This window comes from Zonotrichia leucophrys, chromosome 7 (genome assembly GCF_028769735.1).
Source record: "Zonotrichia leucophrys gambelii isolate GWCS_2022_RI chromosome 7, RI_Zleu_2.0, whole genome shotgun sequence".
Taxonomy (NCBI): Eukaryota; Metazoa; Chordata; class Aves; order Passeriformes; family Passerellidae; genus Zonotrichia; species Zonotrichia leucophrys.
This window is the reverse complement of record NC_088177.1, coordinates 24,582,180-24,603,833: the sequence shown is the minus strand read 5'-3', so window position 1 is coordinate 24,603,833 and position 21,654 is coordinate 24,582,180. Positions and strand designations below refer to the sequence as shown.

Here is a 21,654-nt window from a genome sequence, read left to right as displayed (position 1 = left end):
GTTCATACTGCCAGAGGAAGGGATATGGTGTTTGTGGGATTTGTATTTTGTTTCTGAGTGGGAGGAGGCTGTTCACAGGTTTTCTTAGGCTTGCATTTTAGGCTTTTTGAGGGATTACCACTCTCTGCAAAGATGACCACTGTAACGCTTACTGCTGCGTAATAATTAATACCACCCTCTGGGAATCATTACTTCCGGATGAGACGTACTTCTCATGCCATGTTATCTCTTTCCTCACAACCTCTAAATTTACAGATGATTAAAAAAGAGGGGAAAAAAAAGCATTTCAGCATTCATATTCATTTTTTTTCTACATAAGTAACTTGCTCATACACAAGTTACTTTCTTTCTCTTCTAAAGTGCGGACAGACTGATTCCCATTGATCATTCCCATATGGTTCAATAGATACATTGCAACCTAACTGAATCACTAAAAACCACTTACTGAATTACAAAAAGAAATTTTTAAAAAATTAAAAATAGTAAACAAGATCATTACCTTCTTAACCTTAGGGTATGCGAAATTTATCTGAAGAATATTTTATTTCCTTCCCACTCCTTAGCAAAATACCTGAACACAGACTGTAAGATCTACTTTATGATTACAACAACAACAAAAAAAAAAAGCTGAGTAAAAAAGATGGTAATTATACCCATGTCTTTTCCTATAAGACTTTACTCCTTTGTATCTCGCATGTACTGCTAGCTGTATTTCAATAGCCAGCAGCTTTTTTTCCTAACAAAACATTTGCTTCATACCTGAATACTTTCCATAGCAAGACAAAAAGTCCAATGACATTAGATGACTTACTACAAGGAACAAACTACATCAATACATTACAGCTGTAGTCTGTGGTGTTCTCAAAAATAAACGTTATCAGTATCGTTGCATTTTCTAATTTTAGTTTTTTAGTGTGAAGCCATGCACTAGTGCCTCAACTAACAGCCCCACTGAATTCTTGTGCTCATCTAAGAAGGGACCCTGCTGAATGTCCTAATGCATCTTATTGTGAATCTTCAGCAAATAAAACTTCATGTATGAGCTCATGATGTGCTTTGCTGCTGGAAAGTCACAGGCTCTGTGGGAAGCTTTTTATCTTCCCAGCAGTCAGTTCTCTGAGAACATCAGTGCAGCTACTGTAGTTACCTGTAGATTACTTGTATTTTCTCACATCTGTGTCCAGCAATCTAAACCATGATGATAAAGGGTCATTAGGTTTTGAGTGAGGAAGGGGATGGACTAGACAATTTGCTCTGATAAGCTCCTTGTTGCGAGTGCCGGTTTAGAATGTGAAATGCAGGGTTATGCACATTCTCAACGCCAACGCCTGTGCTCTCAGAGCACCAATTAAAAATCACACTCAGCCCATCTCAAACTACATCAACACATCTTACCTGAAATTTTTACAATTAAAATATTGCAATAAACTAATTCTGTCATGGTAAGAAGGACATGAGCTGTCTATTAGCCACAAAAGAATTCAGGTACAATTACTAAGATAACTGCTGTTTGGAGCACAGCAAAGCAATTTCCCACAGTGGGGCTTACAGTTCAATTTACCAGTTGGGCAAATATTTTGTGCTCTGTAGTGGTCCACAGAGTTAACAGTTACCTGTAACATGTGAGTAGTGTTATACTTGGAGAAAACTTTTTTCAACCTAAACAGGTGTTTCAGCTTTATCCCTTCACATGAATACAGATTTTTTTTCCAACCTTTTTCTAAGAACTCTTTTAAGACTTCCATTTAACATTAAATGCAAATGTTATGAAAGAGCCAATGGGTCTATTTTCCCATTCCAAGCTACTCACACTGAGATCTTGTAAGTTATAGGCTGCTTGTAAGAGGAATAAGCACAATGTCACCTATAAAATTATGTTAATCCTCAAGTAACTTGATGAGGCGGTAACAGGCTTTTTTCCTTTCTTCCTTATGGGATATGTTTAACTCAGTAAAAAAATAGTAATAATAAAAAAAAAAAACCCTATTCTCATGAACTAAACAATAATGAAAGAAGGTTGCATTTTCATATAAAGCAAAACCAGGTTATACCATGAATACAGTGAACAGTTCCAATGACATGGCCAGTGACAGAACTGTGAGAAGCCTTTAAAATATTTATCATGAATTTTTGTGTCAAAATGCAGTGAGTATTATGGTATTGTGTTAGGCATCAGATAAATACATAGAAGCACAAATGGGCCATTAAATATTTCTTGGTCAATCTTCAAGGCATCACAAGGAATTCAGGGATTTAAGAGTACAAAGAATGGAATTCCTACACTTCCCTCTTCTTGAAATTAAAGAGTAAAATAATTACCATTCAAACACCAACTCATCAGCTTAGATAGTTCAAAAGGGGTTTTCTCCATTGCCCTCACAGAGATGATGATATCCTGCTATGTTGCTTTTGAGTCTTAATTTTAAGTCAGTGAAGAAAAACAGAAGGTTGATATTTTACATTAAAAAGGTCCATTTTACATTAAAAAGGTCCATTTCCAAATTACAGTAATTGTAACAATACATGAGCTCATAATGGATTTTCTACCAAGATTCATTTGAAAATGAGCTCCTTAATTTTATCACTTGGTTTTATAAAAATACATCTTTTAGTTCCAACTGCTGCAAGAGAACTGGCTACATACACAACAGTGGTTTGGCTTTCTTTTTTTATCAGTCCATGGTCTTCAATGAAAATGCATCATTTTGAGAACATTAACAGTCTGCATTATCAGAAAAAATGAATTCTTAATAATTATTCATACACCAAGTAGCTGTAAACCCAAATCATTTCAGAAGACCTGAATGTGTCAAGAACTTTGACAATTATGACTGGAGCCAGGAAACTGTAGCACTGCAGAATTTCTTATGAATTTTTCTAGTTACTTTTTATAAATGCTGTCCTAGATGACAGCTTAATGTGTACCACATGCAATATTTATTCTTCTTCAGTGTCAGACTGTCTAGCCATCCAAGGGAATACAAAGAATGTCACTTATTAGGATAAAAGCACAAGGAAGGTAATCAAGGACATATGTAACATCAGCCAATCATGCCCTATTTCAACATCCTATTCCATTCATAACAGTTCAACAATTATTTGCTTACTGATAACTTGCTTTCAGGCTGTTTGTGTTCCCCATAATGGTGGTTTGCATTTATTTTGCTCTTTAGAATTGGACACTTGCTGTGCCATGCATGTTTGTCAAAACTTTCTATCTTCTGTCAGAAAGAGCTTTAGCATATCAAACAATTTCTGTTTGTCAAAAATCAGTAATAGAACAATCTAGTTACCTTCCATGTCAATAGGGTACTAACAAAACTAGGGACCAGAAACAAAAGGCTATCAGACACTACACACTACTGCAAGACAGGCAGCTAAACCCACATTTCTATTTACTGTACTGATCATACAGCTATGTCTTTAAGAAAAGCCTAGTACAAAAATTAGACCCTGAATGGAATGGAAATGTACTTCAACAGGATACTGTCTGAACACAAAGACATTAACCTTACTGTTAAGCTTGAAAACCAAATTTCTTACTAGTCTTCTGTGGCTCTTTATCATACTTCTATTTATTTATTTATTTTATCAAATGCCTATATGAAATACTTGTAGACATCTTATCTGCTGATTCTAATCTATACAATGCATCAAGTTATGAAAAAATGTTAGTTCACAAAGACAAGTAGAGACAGACAGATAGAGGGAGCCAAATACAAACATTTACCCTCCATAAAGTTATTTTTAAATAATAATTTTCAAAAATCCTATGGGAAACTGAACACACATGCACATGCATGCACACTTCATTATTCGGAATATCCTGGGACATTAAGATTTTGTTAAATAAAAAACAGGTATGCATTTAATAAGCCTCTGAAATAAAACACGAGCTGGAAGTACCATCACATGTTTTAGATCGGCAACATTGCGCAGGTTTTCAATGTATTAGGTGAAAGATTTTATTTTCTTTTTTTTCTTTAATAAAAGCCATTTGGATTGAAATACATTTTTGCTTCAGGAATGTACTACTGTGCCAATGGAGGAGAACAAGAGGAAGCCTCAATATACAATGAATCTGACTAAACCAAATGAAGGACAATACCAGCGCACATACTTAAGTCTCTTTTAAATATTTATCTTCCAAACATTTCCTCAGGCTTTAGAAATTAATACCAGAGCACAGTAAGTCCCAAACACTATTTAGATTTATATTCTAATCAACTTCTCTTAAAATTAACAATAATTAAGCTTAAGCATTGGTAAAAAAGGATGACAAGATACTCATACCCAATGCCTCATCTGACAGCTCTTCAATTAAACATATATAATGTACAAACTTTCCTCTCCAATTTAAACATGAACACACATCTATTCCTTGTTTCCAGACAAGGATACACGGTTCCATCCACTGTAAGACTAGTGACGACCAACATCTGAACATCAGTCATGCATATTAGTGATTAGAAGAAACTCTAGCTGTGAAAATAAAATTCTGTGCCAAAACCTTAGAAGGTAAGATATGTTTCTTGGGAAAAACAAGTAGTTAAATGAAAACATATTTCCATATACTTAATACAAAAGAATGAGCTGTAAATAATCATAAAATTAAAAGGAAAACTATTTTTTTAAAAAATGCATAAGATTTTCAAAGTAATCATCAATGAAAAATGTGTGTCACTTGTGACACAAAGAAGTCACTTAGAAAAAGGAAGCTTAAAAAAAGGATGTCAAAGCCACAGAACCCACATTTCCAATAGTATAAAAGAATCATCCTCCTCAAATATTATTTTTCCATTTATAATAAATGCTTGACTGCCTGATGTTTCTATGTAGTCCCTATTTATAGCAAACAGAACAATGTTACAGAAGGTATTTCCCCCAGAGAAGGAGATGTTGCAGACCACTCACAAAGAACAATTTCAAGATGAGTATTTTTCCCAGAACTTACAGGTATTTTAAGCACCATGCATGAGAGAAATAATGGTAGGTGGAATAAAATTAGCTTCAACTATGAGAACATAAAGATATTAGCACAATTCTGTAAGAAGTGATAGCATGAAATGTTTCAAGAAATGAATTCAACAAGCAGAATTTTAAACAAATATACAGGTACTTGCCTGCAAATCAAGCACTGCAATACTGAGTAACACATCATGAAAAGAAAGATACTTATCAGTTGGGACAATGTTCAAGAGATGGTGTTACAGCAATGCTGACTGCAGTTCCTAATCCAGAATATCAAAGCAATACAAGCGTATTGTCTATTTCTTAACAAAAGATAGTATTATCACAGCTTTTTTTGCTTTAAAAAATTTCTAAAATCAAAGCTCATCTGTCAGTTATTACAACTGCTGATGTGCCTAACATGAGAGTTTTCCTCTCCAAACCCAGTTACAAGCAGCAAGGAGGTATCAGATCCTCATACAGAGAGGGAGCTACTCCCATCAATCACACCAGGTGAGACCACAGCCACCCACCTCCAAAGTAATTCAACAGCTTCCTTCCAATCTTATTATTCTCAACAGATCCTCAAAAAAACCAGCTGCTGGTTTTTAAATGCCATATCAGATACAGAAAAAGTGACCCAACAGATTGGGACACAACCTCCCAATCTAACCTCCCCTCCTAGTATCTATTTTCCCCTTGATTTGAAAGAGAAATTTATTTGCTTTAAGGGGTATGCACAACTTCTATGTTGTCTAGTTGACAAAGTCAGGCTAACAAGGTTCATTCATTCTGAAAGGCACAGGGCTTAATAAATTAATATGAAGAAGAAATAAGTAACGATATTCAGTAATATCGTTAACAAGAATAACAACTGTTAACAAGAATAACAATCTCTTGCAAAAATCTCTATTAATTTATTTGTAAAGCAAAACAGGACAAAAGCTCCCTCTATTAAAAACCCCAAATCCTACTTTCTAGGGTAAGACCTGTGCACAGTGCAGTGAAGGCGACTGTGCTTCTAACACTTAACAACCCAAAAGAAACAGTCTCTGTGTCTGTTCTACTTTTCCATTACTAATGGTGTTTCTCATGAGTATCTTCAAATGTGAAAGAGATTTTGAGATGAGTATCTACAGGCTTACATGCACAGTCAAACTACTTTATTCTAAAATAAGCAAGAGAGAAATTCACTCAACTGCCATGGTAGATTACAAGCATTGTTAGCAGACAGCAGTTCCTAAGACTATACAAGCCAACTATAAAACTGGTAGGGCATCAAACACCCATAGCTGCAGTCATTCAACATTACAACTGAACCCACAGAACCGGATATAAACAGATCAGAAACTAGTGATGATGGCTAAACCAAAAAATTAAAAACACTGGGAAGGGCATCTGCACAGGGAGGAAGAAAAGGAAGAGAAGATGGGAAGCAAGGCTGAATGGTTCAAAGGCAGGTTTGGATGACATGCAGCTGACAGAACAGGGATCATACACACAGCAGTGAAGTTCAGAAGTTGCTTGTAGCTGACACTGATGCTCTCCGAGTATGTGAAGCCTGGTGGGTCATTGTCACAGCAAATGTCACACATCAGCTGCAGCTGAGATGGCCATGATGCACAGATATCACCACACAATTTCAGAAGGCTTTAAGCATTCACCCATAGAGTAACACCATACCACAACAGAAGGCATCAGATGTGTGCCCAGACAGACCTACATTGTATCACTTCAGAAGGCGTCAAGCACCTGCCCTTCTTCTCCTTCAGCACAAGGTTTTATATCCTCATCTGCATGCACCACACCTGTGTGCCCCTTTGGTGGCTGGTCAGTGCCCCTGGGCACTCCCTGTCCCGTTGCCTCCAACGCTGCTCACCTGCCCTGCACAGCTGCACCCCCTGGGGACGAGGCTCAGCCACAGCCCCACTCCCAATCACCACAAGCTGTGAACCTACAGGTCATGGCTGCTGTGCTGGGCTGCTTCTGGTGCTCTGGGCTGCGGGGCTGTCACGCGTCACTCTGAACACTGGAGAGGCTCTTCTTCATTTCCCTGCTCACCCTTCTCTCTACAGTCTGCAGCCTTTGAGGGGTTCTAAGCATAGTATGATGGTACCTTAATCTGCCCAGGACAGACCTTCCCAAAATCCAGGTTTCCCTCTACTATGACCAGTCCTCTCTTTACTAGTTCAGGAGTCAGCATATTCTAAGTAAACCACTGAGGTTTCATTTCCTGACTGCCGCCTACACTTCAGCTATTTAGTAGTGCCATGTTGTAATCAGGTGGAACAGAATTTTTGAAAAAAGCATCACCATAAAACACTGCCCATTTTTAAAACATACAGAAACAACTCATTTGAAAAAATTTACTGTCCTAATACATAGGAACCAATACATTTGGCACAGACCAAACTTGCTATCAGAGATAGAGCATCACATCTGGGCAGAAGGTGAACACTGGAGTGAAGTCAGACTCCAAGAAGGTGCTTTTGTGTCTGGAGCAAGGTCACACATGAAGCTGAGAATGGGATCCATCTTTCCATGCTTAAAGACATGTCCCCAACACCTGCTATTACCCAAACAATATGCATTCACATTCAAACAGACAGGGGACTCCAGAGGGGCAGGCAAAAGAAAGCACACCAAAGCAGGAAGTCTGGTGAAAGAAATCATCCAGGCCAAAAGACTGGACTGGAATTAAGCCAGCAAGGATGGGATTAAATCAAAGCAGAGAGAATCTGGCAAAGACCCATGGAGAACATATCAGCTAGGTAAACAGTGGGGCAAAAAGTAGGGGATAAACAGAACAACTGAATGAAGTCACTGGAATTGTAAAACAGAAGACTCCAAGAAGTCAATTGGCAATGTCAGGACATGGTGCTAGAAAGAAAACAGACTGCCATTTGGCTGATGGATGACTAATTAATTTGTATTCATTAATTCATTTGTACAAGAAACAATAAATAATAACTGTTTATTAAGCAAATAACATGCACTATCCCTTACTATATACTAGGTAGGTGCTCCATGAAAAACATTTGCAATTCCCTAGTTTTGAAAGCCTGAGCTGTAAGACACACTCAGTCAGGCAGTAAAGATGTAGCACAGGATGCCTAACTTCTGGATCTGATTAGCTTTGAATATCTGACTTCTCAACTTGTGTGTGCAAAACTTTACTTATACCCAGATAACATAAATCTCCTAATATTCTTTTAAAACATTTCAGTTGTAAGGCAGGAACAAGAACTGTAATATATTTTTTAAATATTATTTCCCAAATTTGTAAACACAGAAGACAACCTTATAATCATTAAGCAGCTGTGTCAAGAAAACATGTCAACACCACCTTGGCATTACAAGTTATGATTTGAAAATTCCTTCAACTAATTTCTCAAATATATTTATCAGAATAAAATGTCACTGCCTAATCATCCATACCTGCAGAAATACAACCAAGGATTCCAAGGCTCCATTTATTACCATAAATGGTAATAAATAATTCCATTTATGACTTTGTTTCCTAACTAGTTTAAAAGTGAAAGACCTACTGAAAGAGATTAGTTCATACTCAAACCTATGGAGTGTTCCTTTTACTCGACCCTCAATATTTCTTTCTTCATGTCAGATTTCCCTACCTCCTCCATTTTTTTTTTTAATATTTGGAACATCTGAAGCAATATGAAAAAGATGAATAGAAAAGGATTATTCACTCTCATAATACAAGATCTAAGGAGCATCAAATGAAATTATGATGTGGCAGATCCAAAACAAGCATAAGGAAGTACTTCTACATATAGCACATAGTTAAGCTGTGGAAGTCCCTGCTTCAGGATATTGGGATACCAAAAAGTATACTTGAGTTCAAAAGGTGAATGGGTAAATTTATAGAATAAATATCAGTCAAAAAGTATTAACCACAAGTATATAATATCTGGCTCAGTCAGTTCTACAACAACAGATTGCAAGAAGCTGGATGCACATAGTCTGTTTGCTTAATCTGTTCCTATCTATAATCTTTCCTGGACATCTGTTAGCGGCCTGTCGGAAACATGACACCAGAAAAGATGGACTTTCATCTGACCTAATTATACCTCTTCTACCTTAAGAACACTGAAAATGCTATAAAAATTAATGGGCAAAATTTTATTTATTATGACATATATGTCACTTTTCTAAATACACAGGAGCAAAATACTGAGTCCTCTATCCTATCAACACTGATCAACATTTTTAACAGAATGCCTACCATAATTTTGAGAAACAACCCCTTAAAATTATGTTAATGTACATTTGGATATTCAACAAGTCTGAATTATATTGGAGAAAACAATGTTTAGAAATCCATAATTAAGTCTCAGACAATTTAGTTACAATGCTAGAGATAGTAGAAAATCTTTAGCAGCACAAGTGGCTTTTTGAATTACAGTCTAGACAGGCATAGGATGAAATTCACTTTATTGGGCCAGAGAAATTGAGTCTATAGATCAGATATGAAGCTTTAACACATATCAGTATCTCTGGTGCTTGCTGCAACTAAGCCCAAAATACCAAACCAAACATGATGCTAAGCATGATCCACTACATCCACTCATTATTTAGCTCAATATATTTCATAATTGGAATCCATTCTATGAGCCACTAAATGCATGCTCTATAGCAAGACTAAAATATAAAGTTTAAATATAAAGTTTACAAGGGCTGATAAATCAGATATTCTGGATTTATGTAACATCCTGGGGCTAGAATGCAGTTTAAACTGATGATTATTATTATTACTATTTTCATTATTTTCATGGTGAAACCAGAATACAACATACCATGGTTAAGGTACTAGATCCAGATTAAAAAAAAAAATTAGGAATTATTAAAAGAAGAGTTTAAATATTCATTTAGAGTACAGCAGTACATATTAGAAATGGTTTCAGTGGATTCCCCCATCAACATCAAGATTACTGTCATCTGATCATAACACAAGTGCGACTAACACAGCTGCCATGTCAGCTTCTCTTCAGGGGCTAGGTCTTAATCATAAATCAACTGAATGACTAATTCAACATTGTTAAAACCAGCAAGTAACTGCTTGGAGCCATTCCAGTTTTTACATCTTTCAAAAGGTCAATACACCTACTCAAACACACAATAGTCCTATCTTTCACAGTGTTTTATTCTTTCCTTGGATTGAAAAATGACACACTGGCACCTAAATATAAGTGTGCTTTAACTAACAATTAAAATGTTCATTAATTCTGAAAGAGTGACCGAGTAAAACAAAGAAAATTTCAGTTCTCCACTCCATACAAAATCAAAAAGCCTCTTCTCTCCTTCGCTGTTTTAAACACTTTTATAGTTGCAAAAGTCTGATGAAAAGAGTTTCTTGTTATATTATGAATTAAGCTCAGAAATAAACTTTTTTTAGAAGAATGACTACAACTAAATGTGGCTTGTATTTCAAATATGAATACCTACCCCTCAAAATAATAACAAAAATCAGAAAGTGGTATCTAACAGTAAAATATATTCTAATCATTTACATCTGCTTGCACCACATAAATGACAGAAGCCTACCGTTAGCATCCTTCATAGAAAACATTTATTCTGCTCTTAAATATAAAAGCTATGTTGCATAAACAGAGGATTTAAGGCTGAGGCAGAGTAGCTGAAGGAAAGGAAATGGCAATCTTTCTGGTTCTAGTAGATGCCTTTCCCTATCACACAATGTTTCCCACTCATAAATACATGACAAATACTTCCTCAATCATTTTTTACGAGCAGGGATGCACAGGGGGTAGTCAATGGCTAGCTTGAGGGAAAATAGGAACAGCAGGAGGCAGAAACTGTACTGAAAATGGCTATGTGGTAAATTCTCTTCTGGAACATCACTCAGATACCCAGGCTTTGATCTTTCAGCTACAATTACACTCACATACATGAGATCTGGGTATACTTTTTAAAAACTACATCACTAATTGTAATAGAAACAGTTAAACTGTTTCATTATACGACTCCTCAACTCAAACATCTGATTTTTTACAAATTAAAAATTGCAATTTATCCAAAGATTTGCTTTCAATTGGGTTTAACTATGTCATCATCACAACCAGTCTCACAAAAAACATGGGGTGACTGGCGACAGCTAAATCACAGACTGGCGTCGCCTAAGCAGTCTGGCTGCCATCAGGGTCTGGGCAATGGTATTTACTGTACAATTAGAGCCACTGAGCTCTACCTGTAGTCAGCCAATACAGGTGTGAGGATCCTTTTTAGGACATGGAAATTGACTCATCCATTTGCACACAAGCTTCCACATCCATGCTCTTACAGCAAGCCTGAAGAACCATAGCATTTTTACTTTGAAAAAAGTATCACATTACAGAGCAAATACAACTACCCTGATCTTAAATACTTCCTTGGTAGAACTATTTCTTATATTTAAATTGTCATACTCAAAAAATATTTAGAGGAAAAAATTAATTTAAAATTATAAAATTCGGACAAATATGAAGAGCTTACATTATTACATTGCTTGTGAAGTCTATTCTGAAGTCTGTGTTTGGAACTGAGAGGGTTTGCTACTAAAATACGTTAAATTTTGGTCTTTAGTACCAACACAAAATGTCTTGGAGTATCAAAAGGACAGTTTTAGTTGCAGTAATTTCACAGAATTTATTCTAATGATTTATTGGAGTTAACCATCTGACATTAATTATTGTTTTGGCTTCCAGTCTATGAATGTTTATTTTTCAGTTTAAAGCCTTCTCACTCTTTGATATCATATGGAAATGAGAATTTTTAATGGAAAATTGAAACCATGTGCATCTAAGTACTTAATGAAGTACAGGGAGAAACAGAGGGTGTACTTTAGGAGAATTCAGATATTCCGCTTTAGATACTTTTGATTTGTTTGGATGAGTTACATGCATATATCTGTTCACAAACATACATTTATACATCTTCAAAGTATCTCACAAGTACAGTGTTTAGAATTCTGAATTGTAAGAAAATATTTGCTGTTTGGTTGGGTTTTTTTAAACTAAAAACACTGCTACAGATTTTCCTTCATCATATGCTACCTACCCAATCTGTTCCCTCCTCCACAGAGCAATATTTATGCTATCTAGAGCTTCCAATGACATGCTAAATGCTGTACTTCCCAACAGTGGATTCCCACCTTATGTCTACCATGTTAGGATTGGATCTTCATCCACTTCACTGAACGTCTGATAGACTGATTTTGTAAACACTATGTACCTGAGTCACAACACTGATGCCAGAAATACCTGACTAAAATCTGAGTTATTCATGGCACTAAAGCCCACCAAAAGAGGCCTGTAAACCACAAGCAAGGCACAAGAAGTGGCAAGAAAGCCAGGCACCCAACTACAAACAGAAGAGTAACACTAAAATGTGCAATTTTGCTTGAAAGACTTCTGAGCAACTCACATAGCTTTAGTCTTCTGGCACTCAATTCATTCCTTTGGAATGAAAAAGATGCTGTTCAGACAACCAGCATTATAGAACGTGATAAAGCCACATGCTTATTTAAATTAGTACTTCTAAATCAACTCTATTTTTTTCAACATTAATGGCTTCATGTTAAATTGGATGGAAAGCATATTCTTTTCTGCAGTTTCAGTCAAGGTTTCACCATATGCATTGTACTCCAGCAGCATGTCAGTGGGAGCATAACAAGTAACAGCAGTGCAAGATTAGTTCACATAGCTATTTTAACGAATATCCTTGGTGATCTAAATGTGCAAGGAATTACTGACCATTGAAAAACGTGAAACAGAAATATAAGTTTAGACATTTAACCTGTATACTCACCATTTGTTTTTCTTTCTAATGTAGTCTTTTTCAGACAGATTAACCAAGTAGATCATCGGTTTTGAAGTAAAAAACAAATGTTTGTTCAAAACATCAATCTGGAAATGAGAATAGAGGGAGAGAATTTTAAAAACAGTTTAAATCAACTTGAATGAATTTTTTGATAATTTTCCTCATAGCATGTCTGAGAAGGCTACAAAAATCCAAGTGTAATACATAAATCATAGATAAGTAGAGATTCAGCTAATGAATTCAACATTCAATAAACTATGAATATAAAATTTTAAAAAATACAAAAAAACCCAACAATTAAAAAAGAATCAGTAACAGGTAGCAAAATTAGAAGTCAATTCATGGAGTAATATTTATAGCCTACCTCTTTGTCATTCCAATCATGATAGAAGCGGACAGCTTTCTTTTCATCTATTACCCATGTCTTGATTTTGCACATTACGTCCTATGCAAGATCAAAAAAAACCCCAAAGTCAAAAACTCAGCTGGATATCAAGACTATTCTCTTCCATAAACAAGGCGTGTATCCATTAAGATTCAAAACATACACACAAATGAAAAATTAGATAATACCTTTTATAAACAAATTTTTACTCTCCCAGACAAGCAGAAATTGCTGCTTTCAAAGTCACTAAAGAGCAATATGGATTATTGAAGTCATCCAAATCCCACAATTAGAAAGTTAAACACACAAGACTCAAGTATCATCTCTTGTCACCAAGAACATCAGCAGAGCTCATAAAAGATATGTAAAAATCAGTACATTTTAGATTGCTTTTCGAACTCAGTAAGACGCAACATTTCAGCATCCAGCGGGAGAGACCACGTACAATATAAACATGCCATTAAGAAAAGGGATTGGGTGGGACAAAACTCAGCAAAAAAAAAATTTTTTTTTTTAAATTGTGAGCAAAAGAAATGGAGCCTATTATTGATGATCCACCCTCAAGAAATTAATTCAAACGGCCAAAGCCCTTTTTATTCCGCATTAATTTTTCGCCAACACCTTCTCCCTCCCCCCCCAAAATGAAACCTGCCAAAGCCTCCATTACACAATGGCAAGAGCCTTGCACTGGTGACCTCCAACCAGCTGCATTCACTTTCAGAACATCTCTCTCGGCAGGAAATCTAAAGGCCTTTTAGTTAGCAAGCTAGTGTGCATTCAGAAGGAGTAACTGCAGGAAGAGCCCAATGTGCTTTGTTTCTCTGGCCTTTCTTCACAGAAAGATTAATCATCTGTGAAATGGAAACGGCAAACAGCAAGTGACACAAACTGAACCCTTCAAGCCTTTCCTCATCAGTTTTGTGGTCGTGAATCCGAAAGCTGCGTGTGGCACGGTTTTCCTTACAGGCAGGTGTTAATAAAAGGCTCTTGGGTCTGAAAGGTCAAACTCCGCTCTTCTAGGAGTAGTACATTTTAGAGTCGCCTATTTTTTGTTGTAGATAATTTATGATCATGCTTTAAATAATGCATTTTTTTAAGTTGAAATTGATGCAACTGAGCACTAAGATCTTTATAATACAAGGAAACATTCCCTGAACTGTTGAGCACACAACATTTTCTGCACTTAATGCTATGCGGTTGAAGTACATTTATAAACAACCACAAATAACATCAGTATTTACTACCGTCTTTTCTAGTCTTGCAGTAGCTTTAGTGGAGGGGAAAAAAAAAAAGCTCTTCTAAATCTTCAGATCCTGATTTGAAACCCTCCAGGAACAGGACTCCCCACAGATTTTAACAAGGAAGGGGCAAGCTAAAACTTTTAATGAAATCTAACATGTTCTGCCTAAGAATAATCACTTTTACTCTCCTATAACTGAATTTCACTCATAAATGTTTAAAAGTGGCTAATATAACACCATTTCCTACAAGGAGAAGATCAAAGTGCTATATTACAAATGCATTATGATTAAAAAAGCACTGTGCAGCTTTGCTATTAACTGTTCTTTAAACCCTAAAAGGCTTCCCATAGATCTCACTTGGCACTGCATATACAACCTTTGACAAGTAATGTAGACCATTTTTATTCATTGCCTAAAATTGTAGGCAATTATGTGCGTCACACTGGCCACCTGCAAATTCTGAATGCCTGCTCCAGTTGTCAGAGCAAAAAACTAATGTCGGAGGGGATTAATCTAGGGGGAGAGAGTCCTCTTTAATGGCTCCAGCAGGTGAAATGGCCCAGCTGGTTACTATGATGAGTGGCCAGAACAGCTTATGTAGAGACATGCAACAAGATTACACATAAAGAAGAAAACACTGGCACCATCTTATCTTTAACCCTATGTGTTTTTTATTTTTTTAATTATTCTGTATAAACAAGATAAGGGAAGCAATTCTACCAGTAAGTACTTTTCACTTAAGATCTTTATCTTCAGCTTCTCTTTAAATAGATATATATAAAAATCAACACAACCACCAAGATTCCTGTTCAGCAGTGAAGGAATTCTGGTTACATACTATTTTGGGTTTTGAACTAGTTCTATAGGTACCTACCACATGACTTTCAGCATTACAGTTTCTCCCACAATAGCAATGCATTGCTACATATAAATCGGAGTCAATAAAAAACTGACAGAAAAAAAACCCCACCACAGCAGAAGTCACTGGAGCCAAACTTTTACGTTTCTGCTTAAGAAGAAATGACATGTTTTGTACTCACACTGTAAGGGGAGCTACGTAACACAGAACCTCCACAAAATTTCAAGCATCAACACAGCAAATAAAGTTTGGCCTTTCTAAAGCCTGTCTAAGCACAGAGCTGCCAATCAAAACCTCTTCCACTCTCATTTGCTATTTACAGTGACACACAATCTAAATCCATTTTGGCACTGACCTAATTTTATTAATTACCTATTTATACACCTGACTTAAAGCTGTTTGCAACTGCTGTTCTAAAGGAGTGATTACATGGACAATTTCCACAGGTAAGGCAGATCTACAGCCGAGCATGCTAGGGACAACTAATAACCATCTACTTGCAATTTTATTTTGGTTTTATAGGGAGGCTGGCAAAATATTGTAAAACTTTCTGCAGGTAAAAGGATAGAAACTTGTAAGCAAATGCAGCATTTTTGTATGAAGCTGATGAAGGAGTGAGATACAAAGAAGTTCTCTCATGGACTATACGAGCAGCAGTCACAGCATGCAGAAGCCAAGTAGACAGTCCAGAAACTCAAAAATGGGTGAGCTGAACTTAGATTCCCCTGCATCAGTGGTGGTGTTCCACTGAAATGGGACTTAACTCTTTAACAAGAAATTGTTAAATACAAATGACAACATGAAGTAAGGCACATATTTCCACATATTTCTTTTTAACTCAGCTGCCCCAATACTCTCAACAAACATACAAATAGCACATTTTGGGGTTATTTCTCATGTAGCACCCTCTTTAATTATCTGCTTCTATTTAGGACTGGTAAAAGAGTACAACCTGATCTTTTTATCTTCTCTATCACTGTACTAGTCATTTAAACACATTTCATCACTACTCAAGTTAACTTTGAGATGCTTAATAAAAGAATACAAAGCAATGATCCACGTTCTTTTATTAGATCTGGCATCCCCAATTGTACACTTAGAGGTCAATCTGTCACAAGCAGAATGATCCACTTCGCCTTCTTTGATGAGAGGTACTCTGGTTTTCCAACTAGCAACATTATAACAAGAGCCATTCAGAAAGCCACCAAAAATCTGCCCAAATTCCAATTTCCTTACAGTTGTCAAAGCATATGAAATGCAGCAAACTTAATGAATATCAAATATCTATGTTTGTAAAATCAGTTCATTTCTGACTAATATGCATGGCAATATATTTAGCACTTACAAATACTCAGTATATTTAGCCATACAAAATACAATGATTTTTAATTATGTCCTGCATTCATTTTCCAAAGACCACAAGTACTCAACCCACAAATGCTAAGCAGGACATTAACAGTAAGTCCAGCAGTATAAAATAATGAAATACATGTAAATTGCATATAGCAGATTTACCAAGACCTACTCATGAAACACTACTGTGCAGAAAAATGTGCATACATTAATAGACTTTCTGGATGAATGATAGTAATAATGTGTGCCAATGCCAAATTCTTCTTACAGCATGAGGGACTAAACTGAAGCTTGGAAACCCACTTGCCTACTTGGCATCAGAGAATTGTGATTTTTTTGTTGTAAATTACCAGGGCATGTAATTAACTTCCGTAAATTTAATAAAGAAATAAGCAGTTGTGAGGATTATCACTTCACACTTCAAAGTGCAAGTGAATTCCCTGTGATCCTGCAGGCAGTGCAAAAGTCTCCACTAGTACAGAGTAACTGTGAGTACAGTAAGGTTTTTCCCCCACCAAGGGACATATGCAGCGTTTTTCAGTATCTTATTCATTCCCTTCAAAACTTCCAAGATGTAAAACCTTACCATCTCCCTGTAAAAGCTTCAAAAGCACTTTTTATTAAAATGTTTCCTTTGTCTAAAATTCTATTATTTACACTTCTCTGCTGCTAGGAAAAGCTACAAGGAGTACCTAAAACATTATCCGTAGCTCTTAGTTAGCTCCTCTCACTTCATTCCAAAGTCCAACACCTTTGCATATCAGTAATGAAGATGGTAGTGCATAAATAACCCATTCTGACTTCCCTAAACAATCTGGCTCAGTGGCAGGAGGTGTTTCTCTAATAAATCACAGCATATACTAAATGGATTCAACACCACCTACCCAGCAGGTCTCAGAATACAACTGCAAATAAAAACCCCAATGTGGTGTTTCTGATGGCACTCCAAACAAACTCTCTGCCTTTCCCTGGTTACCATCTTTCAACAGCCAAAAAAGGCCATGTTAATGATACACACATTCTGGGAACAGTAACTTACAAACATTGGGAACTATGTAGGAACCAGAACTGCCCCACAGCTCTAAAAAAGCCAACCATACTTTTGAATACAAAACCCTGAAGTTCATGCACTGTTGGGCAGGGGCAAAGGGAGGGTGGATACAGTATTTACCAACACAGCACTTCCCTCTTGCGAGAGTGGCAGAGAAGCCTGGAGAGTCACAAGTAAATGAACTGTACTGTAACTAGAAGAAGAATGCAATCCTGGAGTATATAAATAGCCTAGTGTCCAACAGGAATAATTTTATACTTATCTCTGCTGAAATGATGAAAAACTGGAGAAAAAACCAGAGGTTTTGAGAATGTGCTTATACATGAAGATTTGGTGTTCTTAAATTCTATGCTTTTATTCTTATTGCATATATATTTATGTAGATATATATAGATATATAGATATATATAAAACAAAAATATCACATATGCAGGGTTTTTCACACTACCATAGAGAAATCAAATGACTGCTAAAGCTTGACAAACATGACTAAAATTGTCTCATTTCTATACAGTGAAGATAATTAATTATTGGCATAGCTAATACAAGTTAAAGTAATTTAACTCTAGCCTGAAAATACTTTAATAAAGGTTATTTTTTCCTGTAAGACATAAATTCCATTTTAAGCACAGTTGTAAGAATTAAGTTGGGATATGCAAGAGATCAAACCAGATAATTATTATTCCATCTGACCTTCAAAATTTCAAAATGGTATTTCAGATACAGATAGAGAACAATGCTATTGGAGGTTCTCAAGGCTACTTCAACTGTGCTGCACCAAGAGCAGTTTACTGAGTACACATGAGGTGGATGGAGTGCACTGAGCCCACAGTCCTTCTATTCATGGCTTTCCTTGGAAATCTTTTCACTTCTCTTGAGCAGAGCCTCAGCTGTCTGCTCTTCCTGGAGGTTTTGTGGCAATTTAGAAGATTGAGGATGAAGCGACACGGCAAGAATTTATTCTAAAAACACTGTTTAAAAACAATGGTATTTTAAAGGACAACTAAGACATATTTGGCAGTTTAAAGAAAAGGCTAGATCATGTTTTTACATTGTGCTAAGTGTTTAAATAAACTGTAGCAGCTGGGTGCAGGAAAGAGAACAAGCCAGGTACTGCACCAATTGGAGTGACAATGAGCTCCTCTGTGGTACAAAACAATGTCTAATCTCTTACAATTCCTTTGCTCACTGACTTTAATAAAAATACAATGGGCCAAGTAATGGATTTAGGACAAGCCCTTCTATTTAATACCTTCTCACAGAGCCGGTACAAGCTGTACACGATAAAAGATTTACTTAGAACTAGATGTCAATAATGTTTATGAACCACAACAAGCACTTTCACCCAAAACATTCTACAGGCATTCCAAGCAATGTAATTCCTGTTAATAATCCCCAAATTCTCCTATGTGGGTCATCCTTGCAGCCTCTACAGCATTATACATGAAACAACTCAGTCACCTGTTGTTTCTGAAAAAGCAAGCAAGAATAAAGAAAGCAGTCCATCTACAAGTGATTATTTCCAGCAGTTCAGAAATTCAGAACAGGGAAATTGCACTGAAAAGTAAAATGAAATATCTTTCGCAGAGTTTCATTAAACTATCCTTATTCCATTAGGAATTTTTTCAACTAAAATTTTCAACTAAATCCATGTGTGAATGCATTTGTTGTGGATTTGTGTGAATTAAGCCGAATGAAATAGGTGTCTTTTTCAGCATTCAGTTATTTTTATACAGTATTATTTTGGCACATGCACACAGAGTTTAAAATTACTTAGATCTAGACATACCAAAGGAGGCATGATTTACAAAATTAATTACTTTAAGCTACTTGTCAAATCTACACAGGAAAGATCAGCCTTGACAGAAAGTATTTAAGCACTGACTTTTCTCTGTCTACTGATAATACCAAAAAAATCCAAATGTGTGTTTACACATTATGTATTTTTAAGTCAGGCTTTACTACCAATCAATTCACAAACATCTGCCATGCTACATTCAAAATGTTCTCCAGAATGAACTTTAATTTCCTCTAAATACCACATTAAGCACAGTAAATGGTCCACTCAAGATTTTAGGCATAATTATGTGCATTAAGAATATAAATATTTTCTCGATTCCCTATGATTTAAGTTAGCAATTGTAAAAGCCATCAGCAGAGAGTATGTCAACAGTGTATGTGTACACTGCTCCTTTCTTTCCCTCTCCTGTGGCACAAACTGGCCTCTCAAACTCTCCTCACACAAGGAGACCAAAGAAACTGGAAAAAAAATTTTATACAATTCATGACTGTATTTATCTTCAACTTGGAATGAAAGAAAGGTGAACATTCCCAACTGACATCATCAGTTGGAGGAAATAGGAGTTCATCCATCCGTGAGAACTCTGGCAAGTGCTTGCAGCAAGAGGTCAGCAAATTCTGCCTGGCACATCCCATTCATCAGAATATTGCAGGAAGGAAAGGTTTTCAGCCAGTATATATTGGTAATAAGAACAAACTGAATCTACCAGCTCTTTGCTGTATGTCAAGTATCCCCCATACCATACTGGCGATTTTAACAACAAATGATGAACAAAAGAACATCTTTCAAACAGTTACTATATTCTCAGGACAGGACCAAGACATTAAATGTAAGGGAGGAGAATGGAAGGGATTAAAGCTACTTAAACCACCATTAGGAATATTTTGCTTTACTCTTCATAGTACATATGTGCTGACAAATACAATGGCCATAGGCTGAGTGTACGTGTTCATTATTAGAACATTGTCCATCACAGTAACAAAACAAAGCTTGATGCCTTTCTTCTAAGCTGAATAGGCACTACGGTGGTTCTCATACCATTACACAAAAAAGGAGTCTCTAACTGCTCTTTCCATAACTGCAATTGCTTTTCCTGTTAAAAAATGTGCTTGATTTGATAAACTAATCTTATTTTTAAAATTACAGACTTTACAATGGAGACTGGTGAAAGCATCCCATTCAACCCAACACTGGAAGATCAAACCCAGAGAATGCTGATCCTGATCTACTGTAGAAGCTGCCTTTCAACAGAGAATTGGAAGGTCAAACACTGTTGCACACTGATTCTGACCTAAAGATTGTGTCTTCATATCACTAACATCAAAAATCTGCATCAGCTCAACTATAAACAATAGCCTTGTAGTCAGATATGTAGATCTCAATTCTGTTAACATAAGAATTGTTCTGTGCTGGAATTCAAGAATTTGGGCACTGACAAAGGGCTCAAGGAATAGCTATCTGTTGCAGAGCTGTCAATTCTAAGGACTAGAACTGAACCAGGCAGGAAGGACATTGCAAGAGAATCCTGAAATAATGTTCACTTCACTGTATTAGATAGTATTAACTTAGAGACTTGTCTCCAGGACTGAAAAATCCCACCAATTAAAAAATAATTTTAAGATTGATTTTATCATTTGTACATTCTGATTTATAAAGTCATTCGTATTTGAATTTTACTTTGAAATTCCCTGCTATCCAAAATGACAGATCAATAATAAGCTAATAATAAAGTTTAACTCAATATCTATCTAATGTCTCTGCATATACCATCATCAGACAGATTTAAAATATAAAATCAAAAGTACTCTTACTGCTTTCTGAAATTATATCTGCAATGTTTTAATACATGCAAATAACAGGAGTATTTTTATTCTATAATATCTCTTTAGAAGGTTATAGCCAAAATAATATTTAAAGGTATATAAAGTCTGAAAGACTAGTACCCTTAGTAACAGTAAACAGCCATTTCTGAGAAGGCAGTGGGAATACTTGCAAAACAGACAATAGATGTGTAAAGGAAGCTATTCCAAGCTTATGTCAACATTACATGTTGGTGATCTTGGACCATATTGTGCCACTGATTTTTAAGTAGAACTTGAAAATTATTTCATTGATAGCTCCGTAACAACAGTCAGCTATTTTGTTTCTGCTGACAGGGGATAAATTCTCCGAGAGACA

General features: G+C 36.1%; 1 protein-coding gene across 4 annotated transcripts in view; it reads right to left on the bottom strand.

Moving 5' to 3' along the window:
- Window positions 1-21,654, bottom strand: part of OLA1 (Obg like ATPase 1) — a 130,313-nt gene that overhangs the window by 23,432 nt on the left and 85,227 nt on the right. For all 4 annotated transcript variants that reach the window (XM_064718090.1, XM_064718092.1, XM_064718093.1 and 1 more), the window contains 2 exons: window positions 13,151-13,231; window positions 12,775-12,872 (listed from right to left, as the gene is read on the bottom strand). In XM_064718090.1, the coding sequence (XP_064574160.1) occupies window positions 12,775-12,872; window positions 13,151-13,231 (179 nt within the window). The remainder of the gene's footprint in view (window positions 1-12,774; window positions 12,873-13,150; window positions 13,232-21,654) is intronic.